Consider the following 24,456-nt stretch of genomic DNA (forward strand, 5'->3'; position numbering starts at 1 on the left):
CTGGATTTCCTGCAGGACCGTCTCTCCACAGGGTTATCCCACTCCACACTGAAGGTGTACGTGGCGGCCTTAGCTGCTTACCACGCCCCTTCGAGCGGAGGTTCTCTCGGGAGACACCCACTTATATCTCGCTCCCTTCGTGGCGCCTTGAGGCTGAGGCCTGCAGTTCGCACGAGGGTACCAGCTTGGGATCTGGCCATCGTCTTAGAAGGTCTCTCCCTAGCTCCTTTCGAGCCCATCGAGGAAGTTTCGGAAAAGTTTCTTACGCTAAAGACTATCCTTCTTCTCGCTATCTCATTTCTAAAAAGAATTGGAGATATTCAAGCACTTTCGGTGGCTCCCTCGTGCCTGGAATTTGCTCCTGGTATGGTTAAGGCCTTTCTCTGTCCGAGACCAGGTTGTGTTCCTAAGGTGCCAACTACTATTGTTAGACCTATAGTTCTGCAGGCTTTCTGTCCTCCGCCTTTTCTGACGTCAGACCAGAAGAGACTTAATTTGCTGTGCCCCGTTAGGGCTTTAGATGCTTATGTCCACATAGCTGCCCTGTGGAGGAGATCGGAACAACTGTTTGTCAGTTTTGGGTCACCTAAGAAAGGGTGTCCGGCATCTAAGCAAAGGATGAGCAAGTGGGTGGTCGAGGCCATCTCGCTTGCTTACGGTTTGGCCCATAAGCCTTCACCTTTGGCTGTAAGGGCTCATTCCACCAGGAGTATGGCTGCCTCTACAGCTCTTCTTTCAGGAGCTTCTCTTCAGGACGTTTGTGATGCGGCAGGCTGGTCCTCACCGCACACTTTCGTTAGATTTTATTCCCTTGATCTTAGCTCCACTCCCGGGGCTCAGGTTCTCTCGTCGGTTTGTGTCTCCTAATGACACACGACGGGGATTTGGTCGTATGGGGATGTGGGTATTGCGTTCCCACTGCGATTACACGCAGCGGTAGTCCCTGAAGGGGAACGTCCCGGGTTACGTATGTAACCCTAGTTCCCCGAAGGGACGGACGCTGCGTGTCCTGCCATACTCCCGGCATCCCCTTGGGTCGCTTGCTTCAGTAACTTTAAGCTGGCGTATTGTGTGCTCAGGGGATATTTATAGCTTCCTGGTCGATGACGTCACTCGCTATGACGCTCCATCTCTCCATTGACTGATTTCATTCATGCTTCAGACGCGTTACGCTGGAGGGCGTTCCCACTGCGATTACACGCAGCGTCCGTCCCTTCGGGGAACTAGGGTTACATACGTAACCCGGGACGTTTTATGACAAGGTCGGTGAGGATGGGAAAATCTTACATTTCTGTTCAAACTTTGCCTGCCGATAAAATAATTGGTGTCTGTAGTTCTATATGAGCTAGCTGTGGCAATAATTTTGAAAAATAATAGCTTGCAGCAACATATGGAAAAAAATAACTATAAATGAACTAGTTTTTAAAGTATGAACTGAACTGAACTAGTTCATGTAGAAAGTGAACTTTCCCAACACTGCCGGGCACACACTTCTGCTTCATATTTTCTGCTTGGACACACTCCTCCTGGCTTTACTGTTATACAGACACATGACAGAGAAGCCATATCACTGAATGCTGAATGAATTTTCACTGTAAAAAAAAGTGCAAGTCTTTTCTTGGTTGTTGTACCTAGGCTTAATATTATTGGAATATGTTTTACTAGAAAGAACTATTTCGGTCTTTCTACTTTAAAATGTTGTGTTTTATTTGTCGTGGGTTTTAGTTCTTTTGCTGTTGTTGGCTGTGAGGACCTTTGAATTAACTGAAATTATTATCGAAGTGATATTGAAATCTTCGTAATGCGGTCAAGACCTGCCTGGAACTACTTTAGCCGTGTGTTTCCCTGAAAATAACTGCACACCTTAGAACCTTTGTCAACCAATCAGATTCAAGCATTCAACAGCCCCATATAGTATAATATAATATAGCTAATATAATATAAAAATACCTGTAACTGGAGCCATACACTGAAGTCCACAAACACTGCTGCAGCATTTCTGATTGTCGGCACAGTCACTGTCATCGCCACACGACTCCATAAGTATCACGGCACACCTTCCTGGTCCTATTATTCCAATTGGACACACTCCTGGCTTTGCTGTTGTACAGACACATGACAGAGAAGCCATATTACTGAATGCTGAATGTCCTTTTCACTGGGGCTTTTGGTTCTTTTGCTGTTGTAGGCTGTAAGGACCTTTGAAATAACTGAAATCATTTGATGAAGTGGTATGACATCTATGTAATGCAGTCAAGACCTGAATAGCAATATCTAATCTAAAACCAGTGTTCGAATTGAGGGGGGGCTGGGGGGGTCCCGGACCTCTCATAAGCATCAAGGGACCCCCATAAGGCCCAAAAAATTACCTTGGGGTCACCCAATTTCTCATTAAAACTAAAATACTAGAAACATAATATATTATGTAATATCTTTTTTTTTTCAAAGTATTGTCACTGCCGCTCCCATAAGAAGCTACTCCAAATTAGATTTGCGTCTGAAATTTACAGAGTCAGGTCAAGTACCCTAGTGCAGTCTGGACGATGTAGCGTAGTGATGGCCGGTTCGTGAACGAATCGTTCTTTTGAACCGGTTCTTTTTAGTAAACCGGTCGAACCAGTACACTAAATCGGACTGAATTGTTCAGTTCACATCTTGCGTCAGTGCTGATCCACAAGTTACCACAGTTACTCACTTTCAGACATGCCTGACAGTCCCTCCGAATCGAAATAAACCAATATCCCAGAGTATATTTTACTCCAGTAACTCCAACAGTTCACTGAACAGAGACAGGTTGATGCTGAGAGAAAATGATGAGCACGAGCAGCTGATACTGCGCATGCACGTACTAGTGATGGGTCGTTCGCGAATGAGCCGGCTCTACGGCTCGCATATATGAAGAGCCGACTCTATTTTAAAAAATATAGCCTATAGAAATTAAATTAGGGCTGCAACTAACGATTATTTTGATAATCGATTAATCGGACGATTATTTTTTCGATTAATCGGATAGAAATTAAATTAGATTTTTTTTTTTATTATAACTAAATAAAACCGTAAATCAGGGTATTTATGTCTAAAAGTGTACTTTAAAAAGTGCAAAAGCCACACATTGAGTTTTACTAATATCAATATTTGCATTGTTTTTAATGATAATTGCTGATGGCAAGTTGACAAACATGATTATTGTTAAAAAAATGATATCCAACATATTATGTTTTAACACAATTTTTGTTAAAACAAATTCACACAGACATGTTGTTCAGATGTGAATATCTGAACTAAAAACAAACTAAAAACATCTAAAATATATAATTCATTTAATTTTTATTTAAAATTAATTATATATAAGGAATATAAGGATAAAGAATATAATATATATTATATATAATATATAAAAGAATAATATAAGGATAAATTGATTAAATAAATATAGAAAGACTGAAAACAATTGTGTGAATGTAGAGCCGCAGTAGATCGCGTTTGAAAAACAATTAAAACTTAGTAGACAAATGCTATAAAAAGAGAACGGAATGGAGGTAACGTTACCCAGCAAGCTAACAGGCTTGAGTAAAGGACAGGAGAAATTATGCATTAGTGCACAAGCATTCGCTGAAAACCACTGAGTACAGTGACTAAAAAACAATATTTTACTGCTGCTGTTATTAACTGCCTTTATATTTAGTGCTTCGCTTTGTAAAGACCGTTTTAATTTAACCTATTTCTGCGGTAGCGCTATTTTAATCCATCACTTACGTTGCGAGCGAACTGATTGCGCAACCTGATGCTCGAGACAAAATACAGACATCCCGGAAGTCCCGGGAGTCTCCCGCATATTGATTGCGGCTCCCTGATGCCCGCGAATTAGTTCAAACTCCCGAAATCTAGAGCGCGCAAGCAAGAGCGCGCATGCGAGACAGAAGAGACTGCTCCAAACCGTGTAGCGCGCGCGCTCGGCTGAGCCCCTGAGGGAGAGAGACCTTGCGTGTGTGTGCGTACCAGTAAACGCTCCCCGTGACGTAAGCAGACCAACTAATCGATAATGACATTCGTTGACAACGATTTTCATAATCGATTATAATCGATTTTATCGATTAGTTGTTGCAGCCCTAAATTAAATCATTATGTAATACTGAAATAATGAATGAATTTGATTTTATTTAAAATAATTGACTAATTCAAAGAACAAAATAAAAATTATATAGGCCTAAAAGGCGCACACATTCGTTTTGACTGTCTGATCAGCCTGTTCAACTTCTGTTCCTGTCAATCATACACGAGGTGTCAACCAATTATACTGCATGAGGGAGGGGCCGAGCCATCACACACAAACACACACGCACGCATGCACGCACATTACTGAGAGAAGAAACCGCATCAGCCCCTCGAAAGTAAGGCAGCTTGCATTTTTGAATGTAAATCTCTCATAAAATAAAAATATGATCAGCATTTTGTGTGTGTGTGTTCATGCTAGTTATGCAAAACATAACTAGTGAGATAGTTCATGCTGGTTATTAACATGCCAATAAAGAACAGAGAAAAAGAGGGACCAGTTTAATCCTTTCAGTTATTTATTTTTCTTTAATATGGGTTCTATTATGTTGTTCAGATTCAGATTGTATTTGTTTTGAATGTTGTTTCTATACATAAAAAAGTTTTAATTTAAATGCAAATGTTTAATAGTATTCTTTTTTTCATAACAAATTAATGCATTTTTAAAGAGGTTGTGAGACATTGTGAGTATGATTTCATTTAATAATTTAATTATAATTGTTTTCACACCATATCATAGTCAAAAAATTTTGTGAGCCAAAAGAGCCGGCTCTTTTCAGTGAGCAGAGTCAAACGACTCCGAAAAAGAGCCGGAATGCCCATCACTAGCACGTACTACAGAATGCACAGGTACCAGTTCTCAGATCACCAGTACAGAACCGAGAACTGTTTCTTTTGGACACGTTCGATACGGAGAACCGATGACCTGGAGATACTGCGCATGCATGATGGCACCGTCTCTAAACAGAACTATACTGTACGTTCACACCGCCGCCGACTTGGGCTTCCAAAGCTACCGGAAGTCATTCATTTTCAATGGAAGCTGGCTTCGCTCAGCTGCAAGGAGAGTCAAATCCATCGGCGTCGCGTTTTGAGCGTCAATCAGAAAGTTGAAAGTAGCTCAACTTTATGGTAATGAGCTATGACGCGGTTTCATCGGCAAGCAGCGGCAAAAGCCAGCAACCAATCGGAATATAGACGTCCCCCGCGCTGGCTGATCCCAGAGAAACATACCATGTAAACTTTTGTTCCTACCAAAACATTAGTTCCGAGAAAATGGAGGAGAAGCTAACCATCACTGTTTCATCACTGGGTTTCTTATCATTTATGATATCACATTGTTTGCATATAGATAATGGTCCTGGAGGGTGTCGTGAACCCAAAATCTCAGAATCCGACGTCTTCTCCGCAAATACAATACAGCAGCACCAAACACAAGTTACACAACAACTTCGCGATTATCAATGATCCAGTGATACACGTTTGAGAATGAGCGCAACTTTTATTTGAAATATTTACGAACGCTCGTTTCAAGCGGGAATACAATTCATTTGCTCACAGTAACACCGATTTGACCAATTGTACTTATGCAAATAATAATAATAATAATAGCTAATTATTATTTTTTTCCCCCGATCAAATGTGACCAAAATGGTTATAAAAATGCTGTCATTATAAAATGTTTCTTCAATAGTGCTTGTTTTTTCTGTTTATTACATTTAATGTTGTGACTCAGAGGGACCAAAGCGTCAACAAGCTTCCCCGTACTTTTTGACAAGCGTCCTTGGCAGGGCGGCTAGAGCTTCTTTGTCGCTGAAGTCGACGGCGGTGTGAACGTACAGTTAGGCTTGTTTGAGATGAGCAAAATCTGTGCAGAACCGATCACCGGCGATCAGCGCGTAATGCATGCCGGTTAGAAATATGTCCAAGTGTGGTCCGCCTTGCTCTGATGTCATGCTGACGTATGTCAAAAAGCTCTCGCAAGCGCAAGGCGCACGTGTCGGATTCTGCAGTCGTGCGCAGTTACTCTCCACCGACTGCGCTGATCAAAAGCATGATGGGAAACGACCTGCTGACGACACAGCTTAATGTTGATTGGTTTAAACAACCGTGATGTATTGTTCTCTTTGAAAATGTTTGATTTTAAAACTCGGATGTCATTCTATATGAGCTAGCTGTGGCAATAATTTTGAAAAATAATAGCTTGCAGCAACATATGAAAAAAAATAACTATAAATGAACTAGTTTTTAAAGTATGAACTGAACTGAACTAGTTCATGTAGAAAGTGAACTTTCCCAACACTGCCGGGCACACACTTCTGCTTCATATTTTCTGCTTGGACACACTCCTCCTGGCTTTACTGTTATACAGACACATGACATATCATATTTTATATTCCCAAACTCTCGGACAGTGCGATCTCTATGGGTTATGCAATGTCATTTTATATGAAAAAACACATAGGCTATGTCTGTATTAAAGAAAAAAATGATTGATAAACACATATTTGGGATGAAATTAAATAATAAGTAGGCTACTTTGGGTGTCTTGTGCATTATATTTATTTCCATATAAAAGCAGCAGAACTTAAATTACATCCAGTTTATCAGCAACACTGTGCACGAGCATGAATCCCATGAATCCCGCGATATCCATCATTGATCTCGCAGGTGTCAGATCCACTGCGAGAAGCGAGAACTGTCCGGCTTGCCTGCGCTTTTTTCACTCCTCTCCTCACTGCAGCCGCCTATGGCAAGCCGTTTTAGCTTAAATTGTACCCAGCCTTACTCATCGTAACTGCATTTTTACTGGTAAGAATTCAAATAGAGAGCTTTACAATTCAATTCTTACTAGTAGCAATCCCAATTAGAGAGCTCTTTAATGCAATTATTACTAGTAAAAACTGATTTAGAGAGCTCTCTAATTCAGTTCTAACTAGTAAGAATCCAATTGCAGAGCTCTTTAATTCAATTAGAGAGCTCTTTAATGCAATTCTTACTAGTGGGAATTCAATTAGAGAGCTCTACAATTCACTTCTTAATAGTAGAATTACAATTAGAGAGCTCTCTAATTCAATTCTTGCTAGTAAAAAAACAATTAGAGAGCTCTCTAATTAAATTATTACTAGTAAGAATTACAATAGCAGAGGTCTCTAATTCGATTATTACTATTAACAATTCTAATTAGAGAGCTCTAGAAATTAATTTTTACTAGTCATATGTCTCCATTGACTTCCATTCATTTTTAATTACGGAGCTCTCTAATTTAATTCTTACTAGTAAGAATTACAATTAGAGAACTCTACAATTGAATTGTTACTAGTAAGAATTACAATTAGAGAGCTCTCCAATTGTACTAGTAAGAATTACAATTAGAGAGCTCTCCAATCCAATTATGACTAGTAACAATTACAATTAGAGAGCGCTAATTCAATTCTTTATGGCAAGCCGTTTTAGCTTAAATTGTACACAGCCTTACTCGTCGTAATTACGTTTTTACTAGTAAGAATTCAATTAGAGAGCTCTACAATTCAATTCTTACTAGTAACAATTACAATTAGAGAGCTCTCTAATTCAATTCTTACTAGTAACAATTACGATTAGAGAGCTCTCTAATTCGATTTTTACTAGTAAGAATTGAATTGTAGAGCACTCTAATTAAATTTTTACTAGTAAGAATGCAATTGCAGAGCTCTCTATTTGAATTAGAGAGCTCTTTAATGCAATTCTTACTAGTAGGAATTCAATTAGAGAGCTCTACAATTCAATTCTTACTAGTAACAATTACAATTAGAGAGCTCTCTAATTCAATTCTTACTAATAAAAATGCAATTAGAGAGCTCTCTAATTCAATTATTACTAGTAAGAATTACAATTGCAGAGGTCTCTAATTCAATTCTTACTAGTAACAATTCTAATTAGAGAGCTCTACAAATTAATTTTTACTAGTCATATGTCTCCATTGACTTCCATTCATTTTTAATTACGGAGCTCTCTAATTTAATTCTTACTAGTAAGAATTTCATTAAAGAGCTCTCTAATTGAATTGTTACTAGTAAGAATTAAATTAGAGAGCTCTCCAATCCAATTATGACTAGTAACAATTACAATTAGAGAGCTCTCTAATTCAATTCTTACTAGTAACAATTCAATCAGAGAGCTCTCTAATTCAGTTGTTACTAGTAAGAATGTAATTGCAGAGCTCTCTAATTCAATTACAGAGCTCTGCAATTGTACATATCTTTAATTCGTTTTTTTACTAGTAAGAATTGAATTAGAGAGCTCTGCAATTACATTCTTACTAGTAAGAATTGAATTAGAGAGCTCTCTAATTGTATTTGTTACTTGTAAGAATTGGGTTAGAGAGCTCTCTAATTGAATTGTTACTAGTAAGAATGCAATTAGAGAGCTCTCTAATTGTAATTCTTACTAGTAATAATTCAATTGTAGAGCTCTCTAATTGTTATTCTTACTAGTAACAATTCAATTACAGAGCTCTGTAATTAAAAATGAATGGAAGTCAATTGAGACATGTGACTAGTAAAAATTCATTTGTAGAGCTCTCTAATTGGAATTGTTACTAGTAAGAATTGAATTAGAGAGCTCTCCAATTGAATTCTTACTAGTAAAAATGCAATTACGACGAGTAGGGCTGGGTACAATTTAAGCTAAAACGGCTTGCCATATTAGAGAGCTCTCTAATTAAATTTTTACTAGTAAGAATGCAATTGCAGAGCTCTCTATTTGAATTAGAGAGCTCTTTAATGCAATTCTTACTAGTAGGAATTCAATTAGAGAGCTCTACAATTCAATTCTTACTAGTAACAATTACAATTAGAGAGCTCTCTAATTCAATTCTTACTAGTAAAAATGCAATTAGAGAGCTCTCTAATTCAATTATTACTAGTAAGAATGTAGACGATCTGAGCATGCGCATTCTTTTATGTTCGATTTTGTGAATGATTTGGCCGTATTAAAGAAATATTATGCTAACTTTAATCGTATCTTATTATCGGTTTACCATGGTAATTTTAGTTAAGATCTATTGGCTAATGTTGTATTGTACTTAAGACACAGAATAGATGAAGTTATTTTTTAAAAACTAACGCTTGGTTACTGCACCTGTACTTCGGGCCAGGGAGATGTTTTACATTAGCGCGTCATTCACTTGGGTTCTTAATATTTCTATCAGGATCGGTGGATCAGCACAAACTCGGGATTTTACGCAAATGATGATAATTCACTGTAAGAATATAAGCAGCTGATTTTAAATTCTAAAGCACGACCGTTTGTGTTGTCGTTTTTTAACGAGATTTTTTGTCCAATGCTTGCATTATTTGGTACAAAGTGCAAATAAAATGTTTAATGGCAAACTCATGTTTCCTGGATGTTTACCTGTTAATAAAATATGAGGGCCTATATATAGGTTCCGTAAAGCCCTATGTTATAGTTTTTAAAGATTCATGTTTTCTAATAAGTCAACCGGTTAACTTGTACGACTGCCTATCTGTGACTGAGACATCAGGTATATTAAAAATCCAATTATTTATTCATCTACCCCCGCATTGCATGTTTCAAATTGATTGTTAAGAGGAAAATGGCGTGTTCATGGTTTTAATCTGCGTAGGCTATATGTAGGCTACGGGATAAAAATGGTTTAAAATATTAACACTCACACGTAGGCCAGATGCATAACCATAAAAAAACAATCCACTGATGTAAATCTGTGCAATTATAATAATAAAATACCCAGCAGAGAATAAGTGATATGAACATGTATAGGCCTATTGCTTAAGTACGCTATTGAGCAAATAGGCCTTCATTATAATATTTGCTAAAGATCGACATAATAACATCTATATTCACATTTCAGCGCTGCACGGATTTTATTCCCATTGAACGCACAAAGCCCAATGACCAGGGCTTGTATGCTATTTGGTAGCCTATTGTCTTTTTTGTCACTGTGGTTTTGCTTTACAATAAAATAAAACACACTTTCAGATTTATCCGATGTTTTACTGAAATACAGTGAATTGTCATAATTTGTGTAAAATCCCCAGTTTGTGTTTATTTACTGATCCTAATGGAAAAACGAAGAAGCATAAACGAATGATGTAAAATTACGGAGTCCTGCATGACATGCGGAAAAATATTGTCTAAATCAGCCTATATAGAAATTATCTATCCTTTGATATGCCAGTAATTTCATGCAGTCATGCTCATTGCCCACTAAAAGTGGCACTGACATATCTGCAGGGTAAATTAATATAGTATAGCTATAGGCTAAATCTCCAACAGTGCATCATTTATCAGCAACATATTTCATGATATCACCTAGCCATAAAACTGCTCAATATTAAAGGTTACAATATGACTTTTTGTAAAGCTGTTCTGAAACTATGTGAATTGAGCGCTATATACGAATACATTTTGACACTTCATCTAACTTTTTTTTTTAAGTTCATCAAAACATTATTCAATTGATAGTTACTGAAATCGCCATGGTTATCACTTAATATAGTACGGCCAAACAGCGTCGTAGATCATTCATAAACTCGTACCATAGACTCGTACAAAAAGCAATGCACATGCTCATGCCTCAAGCATCTATGCTGTATTATAAACTAATAAAATCAGGTGTGGGCGGAACGACACGTGTTGCCCCGCCTAAATTTGTCACATCGTCCAAACTGCACTTTGGGGTTACTTGGTCAAGTCACCTTCTTTTATATAGAGCTTTTAACAATATGGAGTGTTTCAAAGCAGCTTTACAGTGATAATAGGAAAATAAAGTAACAGATTGTTTTGGCTTTACAGCAGCTCTAGTACTGTATAAAGTTAGGTTGTCTACAAACCGTAAGGTTGGTGGTTCGATACCCGGTTCCACCTGACCAAGTGTCCAGGTGTCCATGATCAAGACACCTAACCCCAGCAGCTCCCGACGAGCTGGATGGCGCCTTGCATGGCTGACACCGCCGTCAGTGTATGAATGAATGGGTGAATGTGAGGCAAATATGTAAAGCGCTATGGTGGCCATGGGTCTGTTAAAGCGCTATATAAATGCAGTCCATTTACCATTTACCATTAACTTAGGGGCCGCTTACATGACACCGCTCTAACAGAAAACATACTCGGTTACATACGTAACCTCGGTTCTCTCTAGAAGAGGGAACGAGTATTGCGTAAGCTAGCTTACGCTACGGGTAAAGTCAACTTTGCTCGAAATATTGAAGCCAAAAAGTATCCTTAATTTTGCATTTATTGTCAACGCAGTGCAGCAGCCAGTAGACCTAGAGCAGGCCATCTTGCGTGCTCATTGGCTGCCGTGCGGCAACTGCTGCAGCCTTCCACTGAGCCTCGCGCATGACGTTGCGCCCTCTACGCGTCATAGCCCGCCAAAGTGGGGGTGGCTTAGCGTATAAAAGTCAGGCTCCATCTGGACAGGCTCTGTTTCGAGGCGGCGAGACCCTTAGTGCGCCCACCAAATGAGACAAAGAGCTGTTCCAAACACCTGAAAGAGGCGGAGCGTGTAATGTAAGCTGTGGCGAGGGGGGCGTGGTTCAGCGAAGTCTGTAGTGGGAGAGCAAGGACGGAGCCGAGCGGTGAGTAAGTAGGTCAAGTGCAAAATGACGAACACCTGTCTCTGATTGCAGTAATTGGCGTGGGGAGACCACATAAAAGCCGGCTGGTGCGAGAGAGCGGGGAGAGAAGGACTGGGTACTCGTGCAGGACACGCGAGCTGAGCGCGGAGAACGAAAGCGGAAAGAGTATTGCCTGATATGGTGGAAAGAGTGATATTTTAAATAATGGAAAGAGTGATATTTTTATATAGTGGAAAGAGTGTTCCCTGAACGTGAACGAGGTTTATGTTAAAGCGCGCACAGCGCATTTTTCCTGTTTTTTTTTAACCAAATAAAAGTGTACGAGTCCCAGCCACGCCGACCCCTGTCTTCTTCCATCACACCAACACTGAACATTTACTACACTGGTGCCGAAACCCGGGATGGAAGAAGAGGCCGCCACCAGACAGTCCCTGTCACCACTTGCGGACATCATCCACGCGCTCGTGGGACTCCACCAGCAACAACACCAGGCACTGCTGGCCATGGAGGAGCATCAGGAGCACCGGTTTGAGACACTCCTCTGGGCCCAGCAGGAGGACCGTTAGCAGTTCCGGAGCTGGATGGACCGGGAGGTTCGGGCCACACCATCATCGCCAGCTCCAGCCTCGGCCCTGCCCATGCCCCTCCATAAAATGGGCCCACAGGATGATCCCGAGGCCTTCCTCGAATTGTTAAGAGGTTGGACTGGTCAATGCGGCTGATCCCGTTGCTGACCGGAGAAGCCCAGATCACCGCACAACAGCTGCCAGTCCAGAAGCTCCTGGTCTAAGAAGACCTCAAACGCGCCATCTTGCAGCGGGTCGGCTGGACCCCGGAGCAGAGCAGACAGCAGTTCCGGTCACTGGAGCTCGGGGAATCTGGCCGACCCTTCGTCTTTGCGCAGCAGCTCCGGGACGCCTGCCGCAAGTGGTTGATGGCCGACGGACACGACGTCGAGGGAGTTATAGATCACGTGGTACTGGAGCAGTTCGTGGTGCGGCAACCCCGGAAGGCCGCGCAGTGGGTCCAGTGCCACCGCCCGACGTCACTGAACCAGGCCATCCAGTTGGCGGAGGACCAGATGGTGGCGTGCCCAGGGGTCGGCGAACCCCTACCAGCAGCTTCTCTCTCTCTCTCTCTTCTCGCCCTGTCCCTGCACCCAGGTCCCGTGGAGGATTCCTCCAGCGGCGCCCCGCTGGAGGACCGGCCCTACGGCTGAGCCTGTTCCCGCACCCAGAGCGCCGCCCAGGGGAACAGCCTCCGCCACTGCACCACCTGCACCCACGCTCTCCCCACGCCAATCGCTCTCCCCACTTCCCGTCATCGGGGCGGCAGGAAGGACTGGGCCGGCCTGTTGGCGTTGCGGGGACCCTGGGCATTTTATCGACCGGTGTCCAGTGATGGAGGTGGGGACACTGGTCAGGGTCCCTGACACACCGCAGGCTGCCCCCGATCAAGCTGGGTTGTACCAAATACCAGTGAGCATTAAGGGGGGTACCTATCAGGCTTTGGTGGATTCAGGTTGTAACCAAACCTCCATCCATCAAAATCTGATACAACCGGAGGCATTGGATAAGAGCCGCATGATTAGGGTTCGGTGTGTGCACGGGGAGGTGGTGGATTACCCTTTAAATCCAGTCATTATCCAATTTCGGGGCCAAAAGCATAGTGTGGAGGTGGCCGTTAGCCAACACCTCCGGCACCCGTTAATTTTGGGGACCAATTGGCCGGGGTTTAAAACACTATTGGGACATTTGTGTGCGGGTGCTTCTGGGACAAAAAGAAAGCAGGAGAGGGGAGCGGTCGCTCAGGTTGGAGAGGCTGTGCCGGGGCCCTCGGTACCTTTCCCAGAGCATCGGAACGCGGTTGAAAGAAGGATTCTTTCAGAGCGTGATGACTTTCCTCTGGAACAGTCCCGAGATGAGACGCTTAAAAATGCGTTTGACCAGGTCCGTACAATCGACGGGCAGCCCCTCCACCCCGACCGACCGCCCTCATATCCTTATTTTGCTATCATAAAAAATAAGTTGAATCAGGTGACCCAGGACACCCAGTCAAAGCAAGATACAACTCAGTTATTAGTTCCGAAAAGCCGCCGGGAAATGCTTTTCCAGGCGGCTCACTGTAATCCGATGGCTGGGCATTTAGGGCAGACAGCTACACTAAATCGTTTAATGACCCAATTTTTCTGGCCAGGCATTCACGAGAACGTGCGCAAGTGGTGCGCCTCTTGTTGCGAAAGTTAGTTGGTGAATCCACCGGCCAACCCAAAAGCACCTTTGTGTCCTCTTCCCTTAATGGAGGTCCCCTTCGAGAGAATTGGAATGGACCTCATAGGGCCATTAGAACGATCTGCACGGGGGCATCGCTTTGCATTAGTCCTGGTGGATTATGCAACGCGATACCCAGAAGCAGTGCCGCTTCGCAATATTTCCACTAAAAGCGTGGCGAGCGCACTGTTTCAGTTAATCTCCCGGGTGGGAATCCCGAAAGAGATTCTCACCGATCAAGGCACGGCGTTCATGTCACGCACTATTCGCGAACTGTACGAATTATTGGGCATTAAATCGATCCGCACCAGCGTCTATCACCCACAAACAGACGGCTTGGTGGAACGTTTTAATCGCACGTTATAATCCATGATTCATAAGTTCGTGCGGGAAGACGCCAAAAATTGGGATAAGTGGCTAGAACCCCTCTTGTTCGCTGTACGCGAGGTCCCCCAAGCCTCCACGGGGTTTTCCCCCTTCGAGCTTCTCTATGGGCGTCCGCCCCGCGGGGTGCTGGACGTGCTTAGAGAGGTTTGGGAGGACAGACCTTCGAATTGCAAAAACGAAATTCAGTATGTCTTGGACCTGAGAACAAAACTCCACACTTTGGGGCGGCTCTCTATGGAGAATTTGTTACAGGCTCAGGACAAGCAAGGTCGGCTGTATAACAGGGGGGCTAGACTACGCAAATTTGCACCGGGAGATAAAGTACTTGTATTGCTCCCCGCGTCCAGCTCTAAATTACTCGCAAAGTGGCAAAGGCCGTTTGTGGTCACACGGCGAGTCGGGGACCTCAACTATGAGGTTGTCCGATCAGATAGGGACGGGGCACATCAAATATACCACCTCAACCTCCTTAAAAAATTGAATGAGGCGGAGTAAGTGATGCTGGTGACGGTGGTAAGTGGGGAGGGGGATCTCGGTCCAGAAGCGAGTTCAAAATCCCAATCTCTCGCTCTGGCATTTGGAGGAGACCACCTCTCGCCGTCCCAAATCACTGACATACGGAATTTACAAGCGAAGTTTGCTGATGTGTTCTCGCCCCTACCTGGTCGGACAAATCTCATTCAGCACCACGTTGAGACCGAACCGGGCGTAATAGTACGCAGCCGGCCGTATCGATTACCTGAACATAAATAGAAAATAGTTCAGGATGAATTAGAAGCTATGCTGGACATGGGGGTAATAGAAGAATCCAACAGTGACTGGGCAAGCCCGATAGTTTTAGTGCCTAAAACCGATGGCTCCGTCCGGTTCTGTGTGGATTATCGCAAGGTGAATGCTGTGTTGAAATTCGATGCGTATCCAATGCCGCGGGTTGACGAATTACTTGATCGGCTCGGTACCGCTCGATTTTATTCGACACTGAATTTGACAAAAGGGTATTGGCAGATCCCCTTATCTCCAATATCTAAAGAAAAAACTGCTTTCACAACGCCGTTTGGATTACACCAATTTGTTACTCTTCCTTTCGGCTTGTTCGGGGCTCCCGCAACCTTCCAGCGCCTGATGGACAGAATTCTCCGGCCGCATACTGCATATGCCGCTGCTTACTTGGATGAAATTATCATCTATAGTAACGACTGGCAGCGGCATATGTAGCATTTGCGAGCTGTCCTCAGGACGCTACGAGGGGCGGGGCTCAGGGCCAACCCAAAGAAGTGTGCAATTGGGCGCATGGAAGTTAAGTATCTGGGCTTCCAGATAGCGCGTGTAGAAAGGTGAAAGCTTTCAGGGCCTTCAGGACCAATGAAAGATCCCATATGGGAACCGACGGGGGTCGTGGGGGATTCATCCGTCTGGCTCCCCTAAGGAAGCGGATGACGAGCTTGTTTCTTCCTACTGACTGACCGCTCGTCGACTCCGCGAACGCTGCAACGGCCGCCACATAAACTTTAAGCGTGGATGGCGACCTGCCCTTATCCAACAGCTCTTGAAGGAAGCCAAGCAACCCCAGGACCCCACATGTTCGTGGGTCTAGATCTCGATCAGCACACCATTTGGAGAACACCGACCATTTAGACGCCTCGCAAAGCCGCCTCGTAGAGGGAGCTCTGGATTGCGTAATCGTGTTCATCACTCCTTCTGGCAGGACAACGGGTATCCGTTGATTAACCATACATGCAGAGACCAGCGCTCTGGATGGGGATGCCAGATTGAGCTGCGGGCTTGAGAGAGGAGATCTCTCCTCACCGGAATCGGCCAAGGGGCAGTCTGAGACAGCCGCATCAGCCCCGGGAACCAAGCTTGATTCTCCCAGCGCGGGGCTATAAGGAGCACAGAGTGGCGCGTTTTCCTGATCCTCTTGATTACCTGTGGTACCAGAGAGACTGGAGGGAAAGCATAAAGTGGGAGGCTGGGCCAGATTTTGGCCAGCGCATCCTCGTTCTTTGAGAAGAATAGTGGACAAAGAGTGTTGTCTTTTGACGCAAACAGGTCGACCTTCGCTTTGCCGAAAAGGCGCCACAGTAACTGTACTGTCTGGGGGTGCAGGGACCATTCCCCTGAGGAAACGTAGTTCCTGGACAGTTTGTCTGGACCGTCGTTCAAGTGGCCTTGCACATGCGCAGCTCTCAGCGAGTGCAGGAGATACTGAGACCATACAAGAAGGCGTTCTGTCAGATGGCAGAGGCTTCTGAATCTGACACAGCCCTGGCGGTTTATGTAGGACACCACAGACATGTTGTCCGAGCAGACTAGCACATGGTGGTCCTTTATGAAAGGGAGGAAGCGTTTGAGCGCGTTCTCGACCGCTATCATTTCCAGACAGTTTATGTGGAAGCGTCTCTCTTGGTCTGACCACAGGCCAAAGACCGGTCTGCCCTCAAAGACGGCGCCCCAACATAAGTTGGAGGCATCCGTCGAGATGACCTTTCGGTGAGACAGCCCCCATTGTCACTCCCCGCTGGTACCAGTCGACCGCTAACCAGGGCAGCAGAGCCAAAACGCAGCTCTGAGTCACTCTGATTCATCTGTAGCCTGAAACCCAAGCCTGGTGAGGCACTTGGGCGTTCAGCCAGCGTTGTAGCGGGCGCATGCGCAGCAAGCCCAGCTGAAGCACAGCCGCAGCTGATGCCATACAGCCTAGCATCCTCTGGAATGTCTTCAGAGGTGTAATGCTGCCCTCCTGGAAAGACGCGGCCAGGTGTCGAACACGGCGCGTGCGCTGTGTCGATAGGTGGGCCGTAATAGCCACAGAGTCCAGTTCTATTCCTAGAAAGGAAACTGACTGACTGGGCAGTAATGAGCTATTGGTCCAGTTGACCGTGAGCCCCAAGCTTTCCAGATGGCTGAGAAGCACTGTTCTGTGAGATAACAGCTCTATCTCTGACTGTGCTAAAATCAGCCAATCGTCCAAATAGTTCAGAATTCGCAGCCCTTTCACTCTCAAGGAGGCGAGAGCCGCATCCATTGACTTCGTAAATGTACGGGGTGCCAAGGACAGGCCGAACAGAAGGACGGTGTATTGACGTGGCCGACCTTCGAAGGCGAATCTCAAGAATGGCCTGTGATGGGGGACTATCGGGATCTTAAAGTATACATCTTTCAGATCAAGAATAAACCAGTCCCTCGGGCAAATTTTGCGCGAGGATTTGTCTGGTCGTGAGCATTTTGAACGGCCGTCTCATGAGAGCTTTGTTCAAATATCTCAGATCTAAGATAGGTCTTAGAGCTCCGTCCTTCTTGGGTACGAGAAAATAACGTCTATAAAAGCCTGACCACCTCAGAGAAGGAGGTACTGGTTCTATGGCCCCTTTGCACAGCAGTTTGGCTATTTCTGCGCGGAATAGATGCGCTACATCAGCTTTCACTTTCGTCTCGGTCCGTGCTCGAAAGCGAGGGGGACGGCAAGCGAACTGAAGCGAATAGCCCTGTCTTATTGTGCTCAGCACCCATTCTGACACACCTGGAATAGCCTTCCATGCTTCTACATGTATAGCTAGGGGCAGAATGGACTGAACCGGAGGTGTGTGCGGGGCGTGCGTGCCCTCTGTGACTGTATCACTTGAGATGACCCGATTACTGGGAATGGGGAACATTTTGTGGGGATATTTATTGCGAGCAGAGCCTGGGGCAAAGTGTTTGTAAGTAAGCGTGAACGCTCGTGGGCGGGCACGTGACTTACATTCATAACTTGGCCGCTGTGAGGCTGTTGCCATGTAACAGAGCGGGCAGCGAGTAGGTGTGAGCACAGATTTGTGGGCACATTCTCTACATCCAGCACTCAAGCGGCATTTGCCAGCTTTATGAGAGTGGGCTCTGTGTGAGACACGTGGGACATCCTGTTTATGTGTAGGGGTGAGCATTGAGTTGTGGGCACTTAAAACACCCTCGGCGTGAGCCGGATAACCAGAATTTATACTCTTTCTGAGATTTCTCTGGGTCGCCATAAAAACGGCGTTTGTGTGCAGGCGAGTGGGCTGTGTTGCCGGCTCGTTGGCTGCTAAATGTGCATCTGCAGTAGCCTTCTCTGAGGGGACAGGACGAGACTGACTGACAGGACGAGATATTTTGACGGTGGTCCGGCCGCAGCGAGACCCAGCCATCTTTCCCTCTCTGGTGTTGCTAGGAGGACTTTGCCTGCTCGGGCCTCAGCGCAACCTTGGGCCGGGGTCCCCGGGGGGGAGGCGGCCTGCGTCCAGATGAGCGTGATCTAGGGCGGCCGCCCTGTCGACGCTGCGGAGGCTGGGGCTGAGCTGGGCGCTGGCTAGCGTGTCGTGCAGGCGGCTCACATGGGCGGCTTGCAGAGGAGCTAGAGCGTCGAGGCAGGAAAAGGCTGGCTAGCGTGTCGTGCAGGCGGCTCACATGGGTAGCTAGCTTACGCAATACGAGAGAACCTCTCGTAAGAGAACCCTTAATGCGGTCACTTAAGCGCCCACTTAAGGCCCACTCATTCGCAGAATTATATAATCGCTTCCGAGTAGCCATGTGAACCGGAACTATTTTGACACACACACACACACACAGAGAGAGCACCATAGCATCTGTATCTTCCAGAGAAGTCTCTATCGCAGGGGTGGGCAAACTTTTTGGCTCAAGGGCCACACTGGGTTTTAAAATTTGACAGAGGACCAGCTCAGTAGCAGCAAACACATTTACGTTGTGGCAACGTCTGCGCGACATTCAACAACTGAGAGACAACGTTCTGACAATTAATATTTTATGCTATAGACAGGGGCGATTCTAGGATTTTCATTTTATGGGGGCTCAACCCCCAATGAAGGTATGGTTTTAAAAAAGTAACACTTTTTTTGGGGGTCTAAGGCTCACTATTAACTAGTTTCATTAACATGCATATGGGAGGGTTTTATAATCCCTGAGGTCCTGAATGTGAGGCTAGGCTAGTTGGGGGAAACCTTCCAAACCCCTCAGAAAATTTTGATTTCCACATATCTACATATGTGCATTTTAAGATGTTTTGAAGGCCAAACAAATTGAATAACAACAGCTTTTAAACCATTGGGCAGCAGCTGATTATTTTTCTCTCCTTATCAGCATCACACTCTTTTTCTCTATGTTTTTATCTTGCCCTGTCTCTTCCCCTCCTAAAGCTGAGCTTTGATTGATATAGTTTGACTGATATAGTATAGATTTTCATTTTTGTCTGTCAGTGAAGAAAGTAAACATATGGGTCAACTGATAGGTTGATTTTTAGCCTATGAATCATTTTCTCAGACACGTTACTTTCAGGGTCCGAAATTAACACCCGCCAAGCGCCAAATGCGGGTAGATTTTCCGTTTGGCGAGTACATCTCAAAAGGCTATCCGCCACTCTGGCGGGTGAATGTTCCAGACATCCAAAGTCTCGTGGAAGTTCCGGGAGTCTCCCGCATATTGATAGCGGCTCCCTGATGCCCGCAAATTAGTTCAAATCTCCAGGAATCTAGAGCGAGCGAGAAAGAGCGCGCTCATACTGTGCTCCAAACCGTGTAGCGCGCACTGCAGAGAGCGAGAGACCTTGTGTGTGTGTGTGCCTCAAGAACCGTGTGTGAACCTTCTTCAAATAAAAATTTGATTTGACTTCTATGTATTCATTCAACATAATATTTATCTCAATTAAATGTACTGAAATTAATGTATATGTGACACAAAAAGGCTGTTTATTATTTTGGCCGGTAAAAAATATGCTTGGCTGGTGGATTTTTTCATCTACCAGTCCCCGTGGCAGGTGAGCCAAAAAGTTAATTTCGGACCCTGGTTACTTTACTGAAAGCAACTAGGAAAGCTAGGTAAATAACTTTATTAAATTCATTCACAACATATGCTACACATTCATGATTGATCTTATGCCTAATACAGGATTTTATAATCAAATAGGTCCTAAATTTGAGGTTGTTTGTGGGTATGTGATATGTGCATTTCAAGACGTTTGAAGGCCAAAAAAAAGGATAAGAAATAGCTTTAAAACCATGTTAGCTGGCAGTAGATTATTTGTCAATACCTGCTCTCTCCTCTTATCCATCACTACAGGCTACAATACATGAGTCACATTACATAGGCCTGCTTTCATTTCAAAATGGTTTATTAGACAAATGTTTATTAGTTTGCCTGATTACTTTTGTTTATTTTAGTTTTGTTTTATTTATGACCTAAAAAAACTGTCAAATATGAAATATTTAGTTTAGAATACTTACATCTTATCTCGTACTTGACCGTAAACTGAACATAGAAACTGAAGTGCGTCGAGTCGCTCTGCTAAAATTTGCGCTCTGAAGCTACTGTGAATATAAAGCCTGCCTACTTTGATTTGATTGGTCATCCCAAATATTCTGACATTGACGAGCAGTGACAGACCAATGAGGCTCAGATGAACACACACACACACACACTGGGTGCTTCTCAATTCTTATTTGTGCATCCTCGTTTCCTTTCCTCGCATCTCAGCTCCACCCCCTGTAGGTTGTGAGGGCAGGACGCAAGGGAAAGAAAATGAGGTTAGGAATCAAATGAAAGCTTTTTTTATATATTGGAATAGTTGATCACTCGAGCGTCACTTCATAGCGTCATCAGCAGCGCTCAAAGGATCTGCCCTTATGTTGTTGAAGTTTGTGCATTTAAGAAATTCATAATAAATAATAAAGCAAGATACCCTGTTGAAATATGTGAGATGTGTGGTTTATATAAACTGCAAGGGTAAAGTATAAAATAAAATTATTGTAGTCGATGTGAAGGGGGAGGAAAATGTATACGTGCGCCACGTTTACTCAATAAAACACCAGTGTATCCTTGCTCATGACTCCTCTGGAAGTCTCCTCCCTCCTTGATCCTCGCCTCCTCGCGGTGCAATTAGAGAATTGAGATTTCCTTCAAGATGGCTGTGCTTGATTGGTTTCCGGGTCATAGGATGGAGGACGGAGGAGAGAGGAGACGAGGAGGGATATTGAGAAGCACCCACACTGTCCTCTTTCTGACGTGCTCGGCGCCGCTGCGGATTGAAGATGAAGAACACGCTGAATCTGATTATAACTGAAGCGAACACGAATTTGTGTAGCCTGCACTTAATCACAAATTTATAACGCAAAGTATTGTAGGAAAAAGGCTAAATGAATGCGATCTTTAAGACAATTTTTTAAATACTCGACGGGCCGGATTAAACAGCCCAACAGTATGTGTATTACTGTAACAGTTTAATAACAATATGTGGCCCACGGGCCGTAGTTTGCCCGCCCCTGCTCTAGCGACTGGACGGCACGACCGTCAGCTTCCCGGAGAGTGATCAACCACTACAAAAGAGGTTATAATCAGGGCACCCTTGCTTGTGTGATAAGATAACTCATATATCATAGGCTTATGTTGTGAATATAAAAACGGGAACTAAATTGGTATTTTTATCATCTCGATGACATTTCTGCCCCACTAGTGTGATGGCAGTGAGACGGGAGAGAGAGCACTTAAAGGATTAGTTCACTTTTACAAAAAACTTTTGCTGATAATTTACTCACCCCCATGTCATCCAAGATGTCCATGTCTTTCTTTCTTCAGTCAAAAAGAAATTAAGGTTTTTGATGAAAACATTCCAGGAATTCTCCATTTAATGGACTTCAATGGGCCCCAAACGGTTCAAGGTCCAAATGACAGTTCCAGTGCTGCTTCAAAGGGCTTTAAACGATACCAAAGCCCGTCTAACGGAGAGCCTTGGCACTTCCTATTAGCCCCATTGTATATCATCTTGGTTCCAGTTCCATTAGAATTCCACTGGAGGTGATCGCGGGCAAGTGCAGAATGAATGGGAGTTTATGGAGCTAGATGGCTAATAGTATCCCTTTCTCCTGCTTGTCGTTGAATCAACGTAGATTTTATTGTTGATTCCTCAAGTTCAATATAGATTATAGTCCAGAAGTCGAATGAACGAGTACTTATGTCCTTTTGATTTCTTACAGGTTAGGTCATTGTTGGCCGGAACACGCCAGCATTCTGCTATTATGTGACGTCATCACATTTTTGAACGGATTTTTAGAACAGATAAGTGAACTAAAAAATGAAATTTTTAACTGAGTGTATTAGCCCCCCACACAGAGACGTGTTACTGCAGCCAGTCCAGAAACCGGTGAATAAGAGTCTTATCTAGCGAAACGATCGGTCATTTCAAAAATTTTTAATAAAACAGTTTAAGTTTTATAAGCACAAATGCTCGCCTTGCTCTGTTCTGTGATGCGCGTTCGTGACGGCACGTAATACGCAATTACGTTGAAAAGGTCACGCTTGACGTAAGCGGAAGTACCGAGTCAGTGTTTACAAATGTATACTTTTAGCCTTTTTAATATTAAAACACCCAGGATACACACACGAAATGACCATTTTAAACGGTAAACTGACACAAAGACATTTGAATGTGTATATGGTCTAGGGCTGGGCGATATGGCTGAAAACTGTATCACGATATAAGTGTTTCATATCGGTTGATATCGATAATTATTGATATTTTTTATGACCTATTTAAAGGACCAGGAGACAAATATATTAGATTTATTTTATATAATATTATATAATATATAATATAATATAATATTTTATATTATACATTTAAAAACAAATATTTTTAACTTATCCTTCCTCTGATTATAATATATTAGCAGAAATGTCAACACAACCATGGAAAACATCAAATAATTAAAATGTAAATATAAGTCTAAAATCACAATGAACACTTAATTATCTCTTAAAATTAAGGTACAAAATGAAAGAATACATAACAAATGCTTAAAAAGAGTAATAAAATAGAGTAAAGTGTTAAATAAACAGAAACCAACGACGGTCTTGCATTTTTTGCAGACGACATTGGTCTGACTACGGTCAGACTTATAAAATCCAAAAAACTGCCATACTGGCGAGCTGACTTTTGCTGTTTTATCAACAATCGCTGCGGCACTCATTTTCCACTTATCACTCCACGCCAGCTTTCTGAAGAATCCAACACGAGACAGCGATATGGCGCAACCATACTGTTAAGGGGGTCGCACACCGGACGAGAAGCGCCGCGTCGCGTCAAGAACAACTAGGGCCCTATTTTAACGATCTGAAACGCAAATGTCAAAGCGCAAATCGCAAGTAACTTTGTGGGCGGATCCCGGCGCTGTTGCTATTTTCCCGGCGGGATAAATGCCTCTTGTGCCTGGCGCAAATCTAAAAGGGGTTGGTCTGAAGTAGCTTCATTATTCATAGGTGTGGTTTGGGCGTAACGGGAAACATACCAATAAGAGCTTTACATTACATTCCCTATAAGAGGATGATGACGGTGCGCTTGTTCCATGGCGCAATACTATTATAACGGCGCATTTACCAGGCGCGCTTCAGAATCGGTTCTCAGCCGAGGAGATCGATGTTCTCGTCAGGGCCGTAAAAGAAAGAGAAGTGAAATTGGGGTTGGGACAAACCCACCCAAATTAAACATACATATAATAATTTGGGTAAATGTGTAAGCTTTATGCCTATTTTCCCCATCGTCGTGGACACAACAATGATTTCCCTCGTGTTTTAATATTTTTCCTTATAATAATGTATCATTTGCAAAAAGTTAAATGCATCTGTGTAGATGAGAGAATCATCTACAGTGTATGCGCGTTATTCACACTCTGTATTATGGCCAAGCATGCGCGCTTAAAATAGCATCTGAATGTAGCCTACGCGCAACGCGCCATTGACTTTAGACAAGGTTTTTTCTGGTCAGTGGCGCAATTGTTTTATAGAACAGCAAAATAGCATGAGGGAAAGTTTGCGCCGGAACACGCCTCCTCTTTGCGCTGAACCGCCCCGGGGAGTGCAAGTGTATTTCTTAGTTAACCGACGTGTGTCTATGGAGGGAAAAGTCCGCTTTGCGCGGGTGCAAAATAGGAATGATACATGCGTCAGTGTACAAAGTAATTTGCGCCGGGTGCAAGATAGGGCCCCTAGAGGTATATCGCACACCGGACGCGCACTTTCTCAGTTTATGGCCAGCAATATTGTGTTGTACACTTTGTAACGGAAACAGGAATTTTTGTATTGACCCTTGAGGCACAACAACAACAGACAAAGGTGTATAAACTCAGTTT

At 43.7% G+C, this 24,456-nt stretch overlaps 2 protein-coding genes across 21 annotated transcripts in view; one reads left to right on the forward strand and one right to left on the reverse strand.

Moving 5' to 3' along the window:
- LOC143722650 (papilin-like) overlaps window positions 1-24,456 on the reverse strand; it is a 630,543-nt gene that overhangs the window by 413,558 nt on the left and 192,529 nt on the right. For 3 of the 20 annotated variants that reach the window (XM_077214118.1, XM_077214120.1, XM_077214111.1), the window contains exon 1: window positions 1,951-2,056. The exons of the other annotated variants lie outside the window; for them this stretch is intronic. In XM_077214118.1, the coding sequence (XP_077070233.1) occupies window positions 1,951-2,041 (91 nt within the window). In that variant the 5' untranslated portion in view covers window positions 2,042-2,056. Of the gene's footprint in view, window positions 1-1,950; window positions 2,057-24,456 lie in introns of those variants that run through there. 20 annotated transcript variants of the gene reach the window in all.
- Window positions 1-24,456, forward strand: part of LOC143722662 (uncharacterized) — a 508,319-nt gene that overhangs the window by 132,960 nt on the left and 350,903 nt on the right. The gene's annotated exons all lie outside the window — the stretch shown is intronic.

The sequence above is a fragment of the Siphateles boraxobius genome, unplaced genomic scaffold (genome assembly GCF_051911475.1).
Source record: "Siphateles boraxobius isolate OS27281-9 unplaced genomic scaffold, OSU_SipBor_1 68, whole genome shotgun sequence".
Taxonomy (NCBI): Eukaryota; Metazoa; Chordata; class Actinopteri; order Cypriniformes; family Leuciscidae; genus Siphateles; species Siphateles boraxobius.